This window comes from Primulina eburnea, chromosome 2 (assembly GCF_022965805.1).
Source record: "Primulina eburnea isolate SZY01 chromosome 2, ASM2296580v1, whole genome shotgun sequence".
Taxonomy (NCBI): Eukaryota; Viridiplantae; Streptophyta; class Magnoliopsida; order Lamiales; family Gesneriaceae; genus Primulina; species Primulina eburnea.
Genome location: NC_133102.1, coordinates 730,790 through 748,724, shown reverse-complemented (window position 1 = coordinate 748,724; position 17,935 = coordinate 730,790). Strand labels below are relative to the sequence as shown.

Genomic DNA, 17,935 nt, shown 5'->3' with positions numbered 1-17,935 from the left:
TTAAATATTGATCACTCACAATAATGCCAGCTGGAACCAAAAATGCCAAAACGTTGATATCCATAAAGTAGGACGGCCATGTAGGAGGTTGATGCTCGCTAACACTGGCTATAATTGGTATGTACTTGCTTGCATATGTTCTAACCCAGTTCCAACAAAGGTCGAGAAACTCATGTAAGAATGTTATAACACAAACAATCACAAGTAGAATAACAAGGGAAGAATTAATGTCAAGGCAATAATAACAAGATTCCACACAAATGAAAAGTACTTGGTATCAAGAAGGTCAGAATTGAACCACCATACTTAGCATATTATTTTCAGTTATGTTAAAGAGCTAATGTATGCAAGTATGTCAACAACCAGAAGATGTTTTACTCCAAAAAATTTGGCAGCTAAGGAAAGAATAAGGGCTCAATACCCATATATTACCAAATTCAATTGGACAAGTAATGCAAAAAAGGAGCGGTAACACGGCACCACATAAGGCAGTTAATCATTAGACATTTATAAATCCGCAGGAAAGAACACTCCATTTGGCTCACATGAATTGGAAATGGTTGTCCAGATGGATGCTTGCGTTGATAGTAACCAAACACAAATTCCTCAAGAAGACTAGAAGAGGAATTTCTTGGTGTGGAAAGTCAATCATACAATATTTGAGTAATAAATCTGTAGAACAATAAATTTATCTTGAGGAACTTACGGATCCAGAAGGCTCAGACTTCTTCCGCTCCAACCTTTTGTAGGGCTGGAAGCTACCAATGCTATTAGTACTGCTAAAACAGCAACACAGACAATCCTGAATATAAGACAAAGTCTGTCGTAAACAATCTCTTCTCAATTCGGCCCACCAAAATGGCTTTTTTTAATTCACACAAACTAAAATGAACTTAGATTAGGAAAACAGCATCACATTGATTCAAAGACTTGCTAGGGCATGCTACAAAGACAAGTACTTACTACAAAAACTGTGGTTAACCACGTGTACCTTTGTGTTCTTCCTTGTCATAGTTTCATAGAACACCCATGCAATAAATTAATGTATTAAAACAAAAAAATTGCAAGCGATAAACTTACAGGCCCACTGATACGATTAGAGTAACAGCTACTTTGAACATTTGGGGAGTGAGGATTCCTTTGACGTAATATACAAGAGCTACGACATGTATCACTAAGAAAACCTGCACATAATAATCAGAAAGACAAGTTATCTCAAAAAATAAAGAATCTAACATGAAATGTGATAGCATCTAGAGATACATATAGTTAACCAAATAGAATGAGAAATAGCGCACATTGACTAGGTGGGACATGCTTGCACATATAAGACTCTTAGTATTTTTCCCACTGGTATCATCTTATTTTGACTCTTACAATATGAGTTCCATTTATAAAAATATGCAACCCTTATTTGTCTCACCACTACGTCATGTACATTCAATGGTAATAAAAATGATTCAACTTGGAACAACATTTACAAAAAAATCTTCTTGTAACCCCCAAGAAACATATTAATATCCACCCATGTCAAAATAGATATACCATGTGGACTATTTACCTACAGATTACAAATATTTCTTGTGAAGTCCTATTCGTGTTTCATACATGCACTTCGTATAATTTATAATTAATTATGTTAAGAATGGGGTAAATTACCACAAAATGTAACCAAGAAGGAAAACAAATCAGGCTGCATGATTAAAATCTGAAGGCACCTCGATGAAGTAAAATATATAAATTTCATACTAACCTACTAATCATTATATGCACTGTAATCATTCATCTCTGCTAGTAATCTACTTTGGGAAAAATAAAATGGTAGTCAACTTACCAAAAATGATGCAAAATGCTCTGATGTCATGACAGCATTAAAACCTACAACTGGAACCAAAGATGCCAATAATGTCCCCAAGACGACCTACATTTGTGAAATTGAGGTATCACGAGACAGTATTGGATCAAGCCAAAGCACACTGAAATATATATAAGAGATTTCATGGGTAACCAAAAACTTTATCCCCTGTAACTATCAACTGTAATAGTTAAAAACAGATACCGAGGAAATACAAAAATATAGACTAAAGCGAGCTAATAGATAAGGGGAAGATATCGGTCGCCAATTTATGAACATATGAGCAGCAGTTACCCCTACAAATTTTTAGCACCAACTCATGCCACCTATCACAAAACCAAATTTTGAGAATTTGTTCCCAGGAACTCCTATAATGTTTTCTGAGAGAAATTAAACAAGAACAGAAAATAGTCAGCAACTACAGTTCATGTTCACCTAGTAATAGATATAAAACGGCAAATGATCATTTTTCTGGTAGTTGATGACTCTATGCCAAATGATATTGTGTTCGTTGGGAATACACAATTAAGTGAAATAGGAATTACCATAAATACATTATACCACCAAGAATGACTGTCCTACAACCAAAATGTATAATATTAACTCCCTTCTAATTCCAAAGAGTGCATGAGGATTATTTTGATGCACTTATAACTCTTGCATTAAGTGAAAGGTTCACTTGTTATAGATACACGGAAATCATTCATAACTCAAACATTTGATAGTTCTTATATACATTCAGACAACAGTTATAGCAATAGAATTGAAAAAGGGACAGAACAGGAACAATAAGCCCAATGAAAGATCATTTCTGCATGACAACATGACCATTGATATTCTAAAAGGTCAAGCCTAACATTACGGGAAGACACTCACAAGTGTGGCATATGCAATGCAGAGGTGTGAAGAAGAGCGGCCAGTAACAATGCACAGAAGCACGTGCATTGGAATAAGATTTATGATAAACGTATAAAATCGATAGCAGTTAACAAGCTTATAATCATTTAAATTCTTGCTTAATTCTAACAATCAACAAACATGGGCAAGCTGAAGCAAGACCACAAATTCAAGCCAAACAATATTGGAAGATACTCACAAGTGGAGCATAGGCAATATAGAGGCGTGAAGAGTAGCGACCAGTAACAATGCACAGAAGCACATGCATTGGAATAAGATTTATAATAAATGTATACCCTCCCCAAGAGCAAACCTGTGACAGGTAAAAGAGCACAAAATTTCATAGAGCACGTGGAGAAAACAAACAGGTTAGTTAATAAGGGAAGAGTATAGTAGATCAGCAGTAGGTAAGTTTACCATGTAAAAGTACGCCATTGCGTTTAGTGTAGCATAAAAAAGAGATCCTGTGTTCAATGTCTGCAGTAAATGGATTAGAAGGTTAAAGAATGGCTATATTTCAGTTCCAGACTTACGAAATCCATGAGAAATAAATGGATCAAAGCGGGCATATGTTCGAAAGTTCGGCTGGTTCAGTTTATTGGAGGACGTTATTTAATTGAAAATGTCAAATAGTTCAGTTGATTCAAATATAATAGCACATAACAAAACTGATGAAGCGGTGATAAAATTGATGAGTCACCTTTACATAGAGATAGAAAGTGAAGATCAAAGCAAATATAGCTACAGCTTCATTGTCATAGCTTCCAGCCACAGACCGAGATATATATGATGGAACCTGCCCGATAAAATCCATAAAAACCTTAACAATGTACAGGGACAAGCTCGCACAAGATTAGAGCATATGTGTGCCATAAACAATCAACCAGTAAACAATAAACACGTAAATTTTCAGCCAAAAAAATTAAGGGTTATCTGATTGGTTTTTATCTCGCATGGATGTATTAATGAAACATTTCACTATAAATGCGAAGGAAAGAGAAATCACATAAGATTATTGCTAAGGCATAAAAGAGTGACAACAAGAGAAAAGGCAGAAAAGGAAAAAGCAAGATTGTGCTTAAGGATTGCAGAAAAGAAAAAAGAAAGATGCTGCCTCGGGATTCAAAATGCCAACAGCTGAACAAAGATATACAAGAAAAATTACCATGGCCAAAAGTGCTGCAGCAGTCAGTCCAGCTCCAACACCTTTGACTTCCTATACCAAGTGCAATAAATGATATATCATCGCATATAAAAATAAAGTGCACGCCAATTCTGCAAGGCTTGTAATAAAATGAAAATAAATCAAAGGATGATCAGCAGAACCTTTGTCAAAAGGTATGCAGCCCAAGAAGCAAACGCTGAAAAAATAGGGGCAGTGAATACGCAGACAGTCTCCACAGACAAAGGGATATTCAATGAGTTCAATATCCTGCCAAAAATTACCAAAGGAAAATCAATCATGGCTGAAACAATAAAGAAAATCAATCATGGCTGAAATAATACGTGAACCAGAACAGGAGAGGATTATTGATTCCTGATTTGCTCAACATTTTAAACAGCAAAATACTAATTAAGTTCTTAAGACTGGTTTAATTTACTGGTAAACAAAAATGTGTGTGCTACATACTTCCACAATGCACCAGCAGTCAATGTAAGACCTGGGTAGACAGTACCTCCAATCACCCGCCCTAGCGGATACCTTTGAGACAGAAATAATAAACTTGATTAACTTAATACACTAAAAACGGAACAAAATGCAACCACAATTATTTTGTGTAGTGTATTTTCCATGATATAGCAGGAATTACCATGTCCGGTCATCAAACCAATTCCAAAAGTCATATACTCCAGTTTTTATAAGATACTGCAATCAGAACTCTTGTCAACTTCTATGATGGAGCTTTAAAGTATTAAAGTACAATGAACGCACATGTGGAGCAATATTCAAATGCAAGCAAACAGAGCAAGTGTAAACCAATAAAAATAAAGTTATTCATTTTCTAACGTAACAAAAAACCATAATCTACATGCTTGGTCGCTTGAGATTCCTATATATCATTCGAAGCACAATAAAAGGAACAGGGGTCAAGAAAAGGCTGATCAAACATTTTAAATAGGTAGATTTTCAGAAACTCTCCTACTTATGCATTCCTAACATATCAGCGTCACAGGTGCCCTAGATGTTGACTAATCCTTGCACATTTAACAATGAAAAAAAAACAGCTAATGTTTTATCCCCTGTTTCACAGCATTATCTACATCCACCATAAACTAATACCAATCGAATTGTACCTGATTAATAATTAATATCATCCTAGAACAGGTCAGATATGAATCCAACGATAAATTTACTCTGCATTTTTCTCTGAGTTGTATACACTAATTTTCACAAGAGTTGCCTTTCTAAATGCTTAGCACCCACTATCAAATTCGTGTATTTGGTTCTTTGGGATTGCAGCATCAAACTCAAGTACTGAACTTGCAACTGCCTTCTAGTTGCAACTTATAAAATTAGGTCTGTAAAGATGAGTCTTACAAATATTGCATGTGCACCTATTTAGTTCTTTAAAGATTGCAGTGTACATTTACTGAACTTGCAATTGCTTACTTCTTGACAACTCCATTATCAAATGTACAGATGCAAAACCTTAAAACTAGTCAGATTCGGCAAAATGAATTTCAGCAGTCGGTTGACTCGGTTCTTCACATTATGCAGCCTTAAATAAATAAATAAAAATCACTCTTTGCGTTGAATGATGCAAAAACCTTTGCAATCTAATAAACATACAGCATACCAAATCTAGAGTCATTTCTGCATTTTGTGCAAATTAAACAGACGGAAAACAGACAAACCTGAGTGACTCTATAGTTGAAATACGGATCAAATTCATGAATTACACTCTCGTACTTAATCACCTGTAGATAAAAATGATAAGCAAATAAGCAAAAAATTCAAATCGTCACTCTAATAAAGGACACTCCAGAGATGCCGAGTACCAAAGCAGACTCCCATCCGAAAACTCAAACGAACTTATACATGAATTGATAACTATAAACAAGACCGAAATCAGGCGGATGATTAGATAGAATTTTACGGAAAAGAGACGGATCGAGAAAGCCAGAACGCCGATGAGCAACAGAATAAAGATCGACAACACATTTCCAAACGCGTAACGTAAGGTCGACGTTTGCGGGTTCTCCGGCGCCGCCATGACGGCAGAATTCGAGATCCTCGATTAGTGCAAGAGAACTGCGCACAAACGAACGCGGATGACTTGCGGAGCGTGGGCCGATGGGAGGGAGGTTTTGTAGAACATCACTAGGCATTTCTATTACAAGACTTTATTTTTATCAGATTGATTGTCTGAAAAGACTAATTTAGCCTTTTGGAATATAGAATTGACTTCATCATACAAGAAATGTGATTGGATAATCCAAGTGAAGGGCACAGTTGGCATGTCCTCATTGGTTAATTATATTAGGAGTTTGGAATTTAATTTTTACCTGTCCATTTCTTATTAATTTCATTTATATATATTTTTGAAGAAATAATTTAATGATCAAGACAAATTCATCTGTTCGCTAAATTAATTTCAAAAAAATATTAAAAATATGGTATCTAGTATTCGGACGTTTTTTTAAAAAAAGGGATAAAATACATGAATTGGGGATAAAATATACAAGTTCAAAATTTAAAATATCAAAAAATATTACTAATATAATAACTGTATGACGGATTAAATAGATTTGACAAATAAAAGACGTTAACTTTCGGGTATGGGTTAGTTAGGATATAAGGTTTGGAATTTAGATGGGATGGGTCTCGGGTCTTTCAAGATTGTAGCTAGGGATGTAAACGATCCAAACCAAGCCGAACAGTATCAGGCTTGAGCTTGGCTCGTTTAAGATTAATTCAAACTCGAGCTCGAGCTCGAGCTTGATTCGAGCTTTTATCATCTGGCTTGAGTTTGGCTCGTTTAAGATTGATAGAGCTCGAGCTCAAACTCGAGCTTTATTCGAGCTTTTATCATCAGGCTAGAATTCGACTTGTCTTGAAATTGCTAAACTTGTGAAAAGCTCGAGTTCGACTCGTTAAAAGCTCGTTTATCATGTTAATCAAGCCGATATCGACCTTAGTTTATTAATAGCTCGTTTATCATATTTAACAAGCCTCACTTGAGCTCGGCTCGTTTTCGAGCTCGTAAAACATACAATTGAGCTCGAATTTGAGCTTGATTCGAGCTTGTTAAAATTAAATATATCTATGAACTAATCGAGCTTGTTAAAATTAAATATATCTATGAACTAATTTTATATTAGACATACAAGTTTAACTTTTATTAGTACTAATATTTTTATTTGTCAATTCAACAAATTAGTCAAGCTCGAGTTTACGAGCCACCTAAACGAGCCGAGTTCGAGCTTGCGAACCTATTAACAAACATGTTTGCGAGCTCACGAGCCGAATATGCTTAGGCTTGAGCTTGGTTTGATTAAGTTGTCGAGCTCAAAATCGAGCTTGAGCTTGGTTTGATATGATTAACAAACGAACTCAAACAAGCTTTTTATCGAGCCGAGCTCCGAATAGCTCGCGAACGGTTTGGTTTGTTTACATCCCTAATTGTAGCAGGTTGGATAAAGAAGGGATATGTCCAATTTTTACCATTTAAACTCAATGATAATGCAGTGATATTAATTTTGACGACAGACATACATATATCATTGAATAATATTATAATGAAATCACAAGTCTGGGTTGACGTATTCAATAGCTAAATTAATCCAACATTTAATTTGTTTCGTGAATAGCTGTCCCAAAGACATTTGTCATTTGAATCCACAGAGTTTTTTGGTTAAAAAATAGATTTTACAAAGATTAATTATGTTGTTTGAAACAAGTTCAAAACTGAGAGATGTTTTCTTCCCAAACAAGCAGTGAAGCAACGTACTGGTTAAGAGAAGATATTGGTTATATGAATCATACTACAGTGACAAAATCAGTTGAAATTTTCTACTTGTACCAACTCACTATTGGTGTAAGAGAAAATGTTGTAGAAGATTTTCGTTCGAGAAATAATGCTCCCAAAATCGTAAGAGACCCATTAATCCAATACTTTATATATAAAATTCGGTACATATATCAGCGAACGAGCACATGCGCACACCTTTTACATATAAAAGGAGAAAAAGTACATACACACAAGCTAAGAGACAAAGATCTAGGTATATGCTCGATTCTAATCATTTACATGATTATAAAATCCTAAAAACTAATTCTTGACTTATTAACACGATATAAATTTATATAGGATCTTATTATATATATATATATATATATATATATATATATATATATGAATGTGGCAGTGGCGATATAAAGGGATTCACAGCCAACTACTCAGTCTTTGTTTTTCCAATTCCTTGTAGAAACGTTGGATGAACTCCTCGGCATCCATGTCGACCTGATCATCTTCCCCCGTATCTTTTACCGAGAATGGGGAGTCCGTTACCCTAAGTTGCCTCACCTCAGGGCTATGTCCGAACCCCGGTAACCTCATCATTGATGGAGATGCTACCACGACACTGTTATAAACAATTTGTTCGATTTGGCGGTGATTGCATTTGAGGAGGAGGCCGCGTTTGTTCCTTCGATTTCTTGGTTTAGATATGGAGTAAGAGGGATATGCGGGACTGTTGCTACAGCTGAACTCGTATTCTCCGCGGGTCACAAACGACAAGTTCACCTCCTCGGATCGACACGTGAGATTGGAGTAGTATAACTGGTGGCAGTGTTGTAGCACTTTGCCTATGGCGGAGCTTGCTAGTTTTCCTCTCTTTAGCAACGAGTTGAGGTGGGGCACTATTTTCCTCTTCATGGATTCGGCTTCCCTCATCATATATACACAAAAGCCACTATTGAATATTATTAAATTCCACAAGTACTCTGATTTTGAAACCCATTTCCTGTGGATCAAATGACTTGTATATTTTGGTTTGGTGAGAAGAGGGGTATATATATATAGTTTGGTGAAGAGTGTAATTTAAAAAATTAAAGAATTTTCTATGAATATTCATCACCAAATTATATTAATTTTTGCAAAGGGTATCCACGATCCCTCTGGAATTTATTAATCAAATTTAAAAAGATATCTAATGTTGATCGCAAAGGACAAGTACTTGTATAAGTTGTCGGAATCAACATGTAGCAAAAACCTTGCTAGGAAGACAATCATGCATGCCGAGGAAATTTCTCCGTTTGTTCTTCTTTTTTAATTGGATGAATAATATGTGAACTTCGTTGGAAGTTTCTGTTCGAAGTTACTTGAATTTCCTCTCAAATGAATTAAACTATTCTAACAATTAACGTCACACGTTGCCATATAAGTCAACAAATTTGGAAGTGTTCGACACGTCAAATTGACATACATTACGCACACACACGCCCACATTTTGGGTAAATTTCACTTGACCACCTTAAACTTCCTCTTATGCACTCAACTACTATAAAACATATATTTAACTTGACAAAAATCTTGAATGTAATATAAAGTAATGTGTCTGTTACATATATCCATGATTCACTAAGTCTTTGTTGCCGAGTACATGTAGCATCGGTTGAATTGGATTGGCTATATGTATAAACGACTGGCATATTTGGGCGGATGTGTTAGAGACAGCTAAGTGTTGGAATGTGTAAGCCTTGAATCTAATGTTTGGGCAGTCGCGTGGATGTTTTGGGACACTTGGTCAACGTCTAGGACAAGCGGCAGGAAGACAAGCATGCAAACTAGCAGCAGTTATGCTTGTTTTTATCCAGACAAAGCAGTTGGGCTTGACATATGACGGATCCAAGAGCAATTACTCGAGTTTAACTGATATCATTGTCTTGTTTTCATTTATATTAACCATGATTTGCACAAGGCTTCGATATACACTAGTGTTGAGCCTTTTTGTGTGCAAGTCATTAGCAGATTATTTTCTTGTATCGTGAAATATTGTGTTAGCACAAAGTTAAGCAAATTGCTTGATAATATTTTTATTAAACACCACGTATTTTAGTTAACTGACTTAGAAATGCACTAGATTTAAATACTATTTTAGAACATTATTGTTGTGATAAATATATGCAAGAGATCAAAAGCTTAATCCAATTGATTGGACGTCTAATAAATTTGAAGATTATATATCTAAATTCTAAGTGTCCCTTAGGGGCAACTCAATTATTAATCAGCCGCCATTTAACGTTTAAATCGGCATGAAATTTTCGGTGAAGTTGAAGGAATTGATAGTGCATTGATGTACGCTACCGATGATTACTTGAAACATTGCCCGACTGCCAAGAAATTTAAATTTTTAGATTATAATAATCAATTCTTTAAATTTTAATTTCTCTCATCATGATGTCACTATATATCGTCATCATGTCGGGAATCATCTTTTTTATTTTCTTTCTACGTTCGCACCACATAATATATGACGTTCGATGCTAGCTTGTTCCATTAGTTAGATTAACGATTAAGCAATTAAATTAAATCATAAGATGTTTTAGAAAATCATGCATATTAACAATTAAATTAGTGGGAGAGATGAATGCCTCAAAATATATATTTGACTAAAATATATTTCTAAGTTCTGCAGAGAGTTTTACAGCTAAACATTTTTGAAAGTTCTGTTTCCACAGTGTATGTGTGAGTTGAGGGTGAGTGTTGTGTGTTACAGAATATAGGTGTTGCAACACTCACGACAACATGCAGCGGAAGTTACGTTGTGAATTATAATAAAGTGAAAAAACGAGATATGAATTATGCACAAGTATAAAATACTTGTGCGGTGCCTCAGGGCAAAATAATTCACTAGAAAACTTGTAAGTTTACAAAAACCAATACTAGTGAAAGAATAAAACAACTCCCTTATTAAGGCGAGTAACAAATTGCATCCTAAACCTCTAACAAACCGTATAACCAATATACAAGGGATGCATCAACCGAGAAGTAAAAAGTCTTCAAAAATTCAACATACTAATCAACACAATGATCAGGTGTTGTCGTCATCGGATGTAAGCACTTCTCGGCAACACTTAAACAATAGTACGAGATAGCTTCGATCTCCAAACTCCTCGAACTCCTTCGTCTCTCTACTCGTCCTCCCCGCCTTTTTTTTTCTTGTAGTCCTATTTAACCTAGACAAAAAAGCAATTTCATTAGGAAACAAACTCTTTAAACATAAGGATAATATCTTAAAGATATTGTGATATCATATCATAAAAATATTATATTATCATATCAAATATTCAATATTATTCACATGTCTAGAAAGCCAAAATATTAAAGATAAACATGGAAAGTATATCAAGGAATAAAATTCCTTTCAATCTCTCCCTTTTTGCCTTTCTGGACAAAACAACCCACAAATGGTATTTGGCTGAACTCCCCCTGAATGGATAACTCAGTGACTCCCCCTGAACTTAAGCCTTCACCTGATGACAGATACATTTAGCCAGTGTTGTAGGTTAGATGTTGCAACAATGTAGATCATAACACCGGAATATTTCATTAATCAGGAGTGACACATATCAGAGAGAATAAAAGAACAGCTGAAGTACTAGAAACATCAAGAGAGAAAATAACTCAAAATAAAATATCATTATTCATCATGACTGCCATCAGCATCTTCATCATCTTCATCCATTTGGGCTCCACTGGTTCCAGCTTTATCATCTACTCCCTTTTTTTGTCCAGAATGGTAGCTGGCAGCAACTAGAAGTTCATAATCTGCCACTTGATTTTCGTAATAATCAATGGTCTGCTTGGCATGAGTAATCTGTTGTCGACCATAGTCAATTTGAGCTTGAATGTAGGAGACAGATAATGTAACATAACCAGGAGGCGGTGTAGGAGGTAGACTCGCAGTTAGAGGCTCAGATGTATCAGCAGTGTCAGGCTGGGGCTCAGATGTTGTGTCTCCAGTGTGGCCAATATCCGAAGCAACACTTGAACTTTGCCAGGGCAGATCGACCTTTATGTTGCCCTTAAAATAAACAGGAGAAATCTTCAGTGATCCTCCGACAGGACAGAGTTCTTCATCAATATCCTTGATGAAACCTTGCGATTCCAGGATTCCATAAATGAGTGAGGGGTAGGGCAGCTTTGTTTTCTTGAAATCTCCTTCAGCTTATTGTAGAGCTGTCCTAAATACTAGCTTTCCAAAATTAAAGCCTCTTCCAGTGCCAATAGCAAATAGCACCAACGCCTGAGATCTGGTCACAGTCGTAGAATTAGTTGATGGTGTCCAAGTCCAGATTGCTGTCTTGTTCAGTATAGAGAAAAAGGAGGTGAGATTAGCATCACTCAATTTCTTGGGATAATCAGGAAACACTTTGATCACACCTCCAGTCAGCACGGAGGTTACAGCATGGATGTCAAGATCCTCGTCAGCTTCCTCAAAATCGGGAGTGTCGTAGAATGCATTGATCACTGACGGGGAGAAGTTGTAAATATGATCACGCACAAACACTCTTCCAAACTTCACTGAATTCTCATCTCCAACACTCTTCAAGAAATTGCAATAAAATTCCAGCACCACACGGCGGCAGTAGGGCTCAGCTGTAGTGACGGTGGACAGCAACCTTCTGTTCTTGAGAAACTCGATCAGGTTGTATCTCCCATACGCATTAACATCAATATTTTTCTCTTCTATCAGCCCTCTCTGAGCAAATATCGGCCACAACGCCAAGGCATCTTCAGAGTAAAATTTGGGGGAAAAGGACTTACTTAAGTCATAGTCTGCAGAGTCAGTGTTGTGCTCGATGTTGTCAACATCCTCCTCAATACCGGCAGCATCATCAGCAGCATCTCCAGAGGACTCACTAGCTTCAGAGCCAATGTCCTCAGATTCATCATCATCCTGTTCCTCAGATTCAAAGTCAGATACAGACGAGGAAGAGAAACCATCAGAGGCTCCAGGTCGATTTTGCTCAAACTCCTTCATCATTTCTGAATCAGGTTCATCCTCCTTAGACATTTGTCTCTTGGCCGCCTTTTCTTCCTTAAGGTGAGCAAGAAACTCGGCCAATGATTGTTCATCTTCTTCAGGTTCATCAGGAGCTCTTTCTTCTGCAACATTTTGAGAATCTGTGATGGGGCTTGGCCTTTGACTGCTAGAAGTAGAACCAGATTCTTTTGCAGCAACAGATGGTTTGGGGCGCGCCACCAACTCAAAATCACCATTATCAGAGTCGTCTCCAGATGAGAAATCAGGGTCCAGAAGATTTGAGGAGGCAAATGCCCGTGGTTTCTTGGTTGGTACAAAAGTCAGGGTCAAACCCTGCTTGTCTCTTTGACCTTCTGCGCATGGGGGCAGGGGGAAACGCTTTATTCAAAGCTTCGAAGTCCGGAGGATTCTCAACATTGATCTCGTTCCCAGGTTCACCAGGGACGATAATCTCCAGTGGCATTGGTTCGTCTGGTGCAGGCACAATTTCCTTCCCCTCGACATTTGCTTCGGCGGAGGGTGTTGTGACTGGTGATTCAACACTCATACTCGCATCCATTTCACTCCTTATGTCTTGAGGATCGAAGCCAGCCATCTGCAAAATCAAGAAGCAAAGAGGCAGAAAACAATTCGAAGAGCACAAGAACTTGCGAAGAGCACAGATAATTTGCGCGAAATCTGAACAGTAAGGGTAGACAATAATTTTAGAATGTGAGGGAAAGAGTAAACAGTAAAGCTATTCATGATTCCCCCGTAAGTATTTAAGCACTACTCTCCAACGGTAATATTTTGTTAAGCCGCGACTACAGTACCTTTCCGAATCAGTTTTTCCTCTCACCCAACAGTAACTTTTCTGAACCAGTGTAATTATTATCTCAAGTAACCAGTCAGAAATACGTCGAATTAACCCCACAAACAATTAACAATCAAAATATTTCAAAATTAAGTTGGTTAGGGTGTTTTTCGAATGTCATAAAAAAAAACTGGTAGCCAACTGGACATGATGAATTCACAAAACAGCAGTATGAGTGACTTAAGTTTATGCCTAAAATATGATCAACAATGAAATATTCACACACATGTAATTAAACTGTGATCAGTCTGTACTTAGGTGTTGGCAACACCTCTTGGCAACACTCATAGGTTGGACTCAAACTTTTTTGAACATGTTTAATTCAGACATGGTAGCTCCCACTCTAGAAGAACGGTCTTCATAGGACTCCTCTAGGTAGCTTTTTCCATCTGTATTTTGACTTAGAAGTGGTAGGTCCCACACTAGAAGAACAGTCTTCATTGGACTCCTCTAGGTAGCTTTTTCAATTTTCTTCTAAACATTTTTTGTTCTATTTTATCCTCTTTTCTATTTTTCACCATATTGCTCAAGAATTTTCTAAGTCATTATCTACATTGGACAAGATCATGTGGTACACGATCATCCTCAACAGCTTTATGACTTAGATTGAGCACACACAATACTTTGGAGAATTTTGATGGAAAGTTTGATTCACAACTGAGAGCACGCCATTCAGTATCCTACACGTGTACAGGCTTCACACAAAGCAGGATGTATGCAATATGTCTAGCATCCTAAAAATAAAATGCACATGCATGCTGGGTGTTGTCCACGGGTGTTGTAACACCGAGGACAACATCCGTGAGTGATCATTGTGCACACAAGCTGAGAGACTTCCTAAGATTGGAAAATCTCTCAAAGTCCAATGATTTTGTAAAGATATCAGCCAGTTGGTTCTCAGTTCTAATAAATTCCATTCGAATTATACCCTTCTCAACCAAATCTCAAATAAAATGATGTCTAATGTCTATGTGTTTCGTTCGAGAGTGTTGTACTGGGTTTTTTGAAATATCAATTGCACTTGAGTTGTCACAGTATACAATTAAGGTGTCACTGTTGAATACATAATCTTTAATCATTTGATTCATCCACAAAAGTTGTGAACAGCAGCTAGCAGCTGCAACATACCCAGATTCAGCAGTGGACAGAGATACACAATTTTGCTTTCTACTATACCATGACACCAAATTGTTACCAAGATAAAAACATCCCCCAGTGGTACTTTTTCTATCATCTAAATTTCCAGCCCAGTCAGCATCGCTAAATCCCACTAAATTGGTGTTTGTTTCTTGGTGTACCACAAGCCTAAGTCAACTGTTCCAGATATATACCGCAAAATTCTTTTAACAGCTTTCAAATGAGTGACTTTAGGATCAGCCTGGTACCTGGCACACAAACATACACTAAACATAATGTCGGGACGACTCGCACTCAAGTAAAGGAGACTGCCTATGATGCTGCGATACTGGGTGTTGTCAACACCGGTGGCAACATCGTCTTTGGACAATTTTTCAGTCGACTCCATTGGAGTTTTCAAGTGTTTAGTGTTTTCGGCAGCAAATTTCTTTACCACATTCTTGGCATACTTAGATTGACATAGAAAGATACCATCATGCATTTGTTTAATTTGTAAGCCAAGAAAGAAACTCAATTCCCCTACCATGCTCATTTCAAATGTGGTAGACATACAATTAACAAAATCAGTAACATGCTTTTGAGAAGAAGCACCAAAAATTATGTCATCCACATAAATTTGACACACAAGTATATCATGCTTTGACTTTTTAATAAAAAGGGTTTTATCAACCTCACCTCGTTTGAAGCCCAAGTCAAGCAGATATTCCGTAAGCTTACCATACCATGCCCGTGGAGCCTGTTTAAGCCCATACATTGCCTTCTTCAACTTGTAGACATGGTTCGGGTGGTGTGGATCTTCAAATCCTTTAGGTTGGCTTACATACGCTTCTTCTTTCAAAATGTCATTCAAAAATGCACTTTTCACATCCATTTGATATAATTTTATGTCCATGTGACAAGCAATAGCAAGTAACAGTCGGACTGATTCAATTCGAGCAACAGGGGCAAATGTCTCATCAAAATCAATCCCTTCAATTTGAGTATACCCTTGAGCAACTAGCCTAGCTTTGTTTCTCACAACAATTCCAGATTCATCAGTTTTGTTTTTAAAAATCCATTTGGTTCCAATAACATTCACATTATCAGGTCTTGGAACCAAATCCCACACATCATTCCTAACAAATTGTTCAAGTTCCTCATGCATTGCATCAACCCAAAATTCATCTTTTAAGGCTTCATTTATATTTTTGGGTTCAATGAGCGAAACAAAACAAGAGTGACTTACTTGAGAGTATACGGAAGTCATGCATACTAGTCCCATCATTTTCCGATAGTCTACCTTCTCCTTTCTTCTAGTTTGCATACCTCCAAAAGTTTCACCAATGATCTGAGATGATGGATGATTTTTCTGAATCATACTGGGAACATCAATCTCTTCATTGGTTACATCGTCATCATTCTCAGTATACTTTCCTAGTTCATTATTTGATTCTGCCAGTGCAGGTGTTGTCTCCGGTGTTACAACACCGGGCGCAACATCTGTGTTAGGCAGTGTTTCACTTTCGTTCAGCAGCCCATCAATATCATCCTCGATTGTTTTTCCCGTTAGATCTGCAAGATCATCAAAAACAACATTAATAGACTCCATAGTCGTTCTTGTTCTTAGATTATACACGCGATATGCACGACTATTAGATGAATAAACAAGGAATAAACATTTGTCACTTTTAGAGTCAAACTTTGCAAGATGGTCTCGGTCATTCAACACATAACATACACACCCAAAAATATGAAAATACTTAAGATTCGGCCTCTTTCCCATGACGATTTCATAGGATGTCATAGTAAAATCACTCCTTAAGTACACACGATTTGAGATATGACATGATGTGTTTAAGGCCTCGGCCCAAAATCTTTTTGAAATATTCTTTGAACTTAGCATGACCCTAGCCATTTCTTGCATTGTCCTATTCTTCCTTTCGGCTATTCCATTTTGTTGAGGAGTCTTAGGGGCCGAAAATTCATGAGTTATCCCTCTCTTTTTACAGAATGATATAAAGTGTGAGTTTTCAAATTTTTACCATGATCGGTCCTTATCTTACCAACCCTCAGATTATGTAGATTAGTAATCTTAGCATGTAATTTCTTAAAAACATCAAATGTATCGGATTTTTCTCTAAGAAATCTTACCCATGTAAAGCGAGAGAAATCATCCACACAAACACATGAATACTTCTTACCTCCAAGGCTTTCCACTTCCATTAGACCCATAAGTTCCATGTGCAAGAGTTCAAGACACCGTGTTGTCCCAAAATGTTGCAACACTTGATGGGGAACACGTGTTTGCTTACCCTTTTGACATGCACCACAAACATACGGAATTCCAGAGGATAAATTAGGCATACCTCTCACAGCATCGTACTTACCAAGATTCTTTAATGTCTTGAAGTTTGCATGTCTCAATTTTTGATGTCACAAGTTTAATTCGCTCACCTTTGAATGATTGCATACTAAGTCTTCTCCAAGTTAATAGCAATTATCAGCAGACCTTGAGTTTTGGTGGACTCCAACCATCAAGTACACGTTGCCAAGCTCTTTCGTCAATGGATTTAATAAAAACCCTCATCTTTACTTTCCACAATGCATAGTTTGATCCATCCAACACGGGAGGCCTAAAAACAGTATTTGTTGATCCTTCCATAATTCCTTTTCACTCTGAAAACAAAACAAAACAGGATCTCACTTAGTAGCGTCAAGTGGAAGCTCTGATACCAATTGAAAGTTCTGTTTCCACAGTGTATGTGTGAGTTGAGGGTGAGTGTTGTGTGTTACAGAATATAGGTGTTGTGCGTAGGTGTTGCAACACTCACGACAACATGCAGCGGAAGTTACGTTTTGACAAATTAACACACAACGTGAATTATAATAAAGTGAAAAAACGAGATATGAATTATGCACAAGTATAAAATACTTGTGCGGTGCCTCAGGGCAAAATAATTCACGAGAAAACTTGTAAGTTTACAAAAACCAATACTAGTGAAAGAATAAAACAACTCCCTTATTAAGGCGAGTAACAAATTGCATCCTAAACCTATAACAAACCGTATAACCAATATACAAGGGATGCATCAACCGAAAAGTAAAATGTCTTCAAAAATTCAACACACTAATCAACACAATGATCAGGTGTTGTCGTCATCGGATGTAAGCACTTCTCGGCAACACTTAAACAATAGTACGAGATAGCTTCGATCTCCAAA

At 36.9% G+C, this 17,935-nt stretch overlaps 2 protein-coding genes across 4 annotated transcripts in view; both read right to left on the bottom strand.

Annotated features, from left to right (window-relative positions):
- LOC140816221 (dolichyl-diphosphooligosaccharide--protein glycosyltransferase subunit STT3A-like) overlaps nt 1–6,083 on the bottom strand; it is a 35,696-nt gene extending 29,613 nt beyond the window's left edge. For 2 of the 3 annotated variants that reach the window (XM_073175345.1, XM_073175328.1), the window contains exons 1-13: nt 5,851–6,083; nt 5,609–5,671; nt 4,564–4,619; nt 4,383–4,454; nt 4,079–4,184; nt 3,918–3,968; nt 3,453–3,548; nt 3,170–3,229; nt 2,952–3,065; nt 1,835–1,921; nt 1,081–1,184; nt 707–802; nt 20–140 (exon numbers count right to left, since the gene is read on the bottom strand). In XM_073175345.1, the coding sequence (XP_073031446.1) occupies nt 20–140; nt 707–802; nt 1,081–1,184; nt 1,835–1,921; nt 2,952–3,065; nt 3,170–3,229; nt 3,453–3,548; nt 3,918–3,968; nt 4,079–4,184; nt 4,383–4,454; nt 4,564–4,619; nt 5,609–5,671; nt 5,851–5,967 (1,143 nt within the window). In that variant the 5' untranslated portion in view covers nt 5,968–6,083. The remainder of the gene's footprint in view (nt 1–19; nt 141–706; nt 803–1,080; nt 1,185–1,834; nt 1,922–2,951; nt 3,066–3,169; nt 3,230–3,452; nt 3,549–3,917; nt 3,969–4,078; nt 4,185–4,382; nt 4,455–4,563; nt 4,620–5,608; nt 5,672–5,850) is intronic. The other variant, XM_073175336.1, reaches the window with a different exon arrangement.
- A 2,056-nt stretch (nt 6,084–8,139) lies between these two features.
- LOC140823964 (uncharacterized) lies at nt 8,140–8,649 on the bottom strand. The gene has a single exon (XM_073185570.1). The coding sequence runs from the start codon at nt 8,647–8,649 to the stop codon at nt 8,140–8,142; it is 510 nt and encodes a 169-aa protein (XP_073041671.1).
- Nucleotides 8,650–17,935: the final 9,286 nt, after the last annotated feature.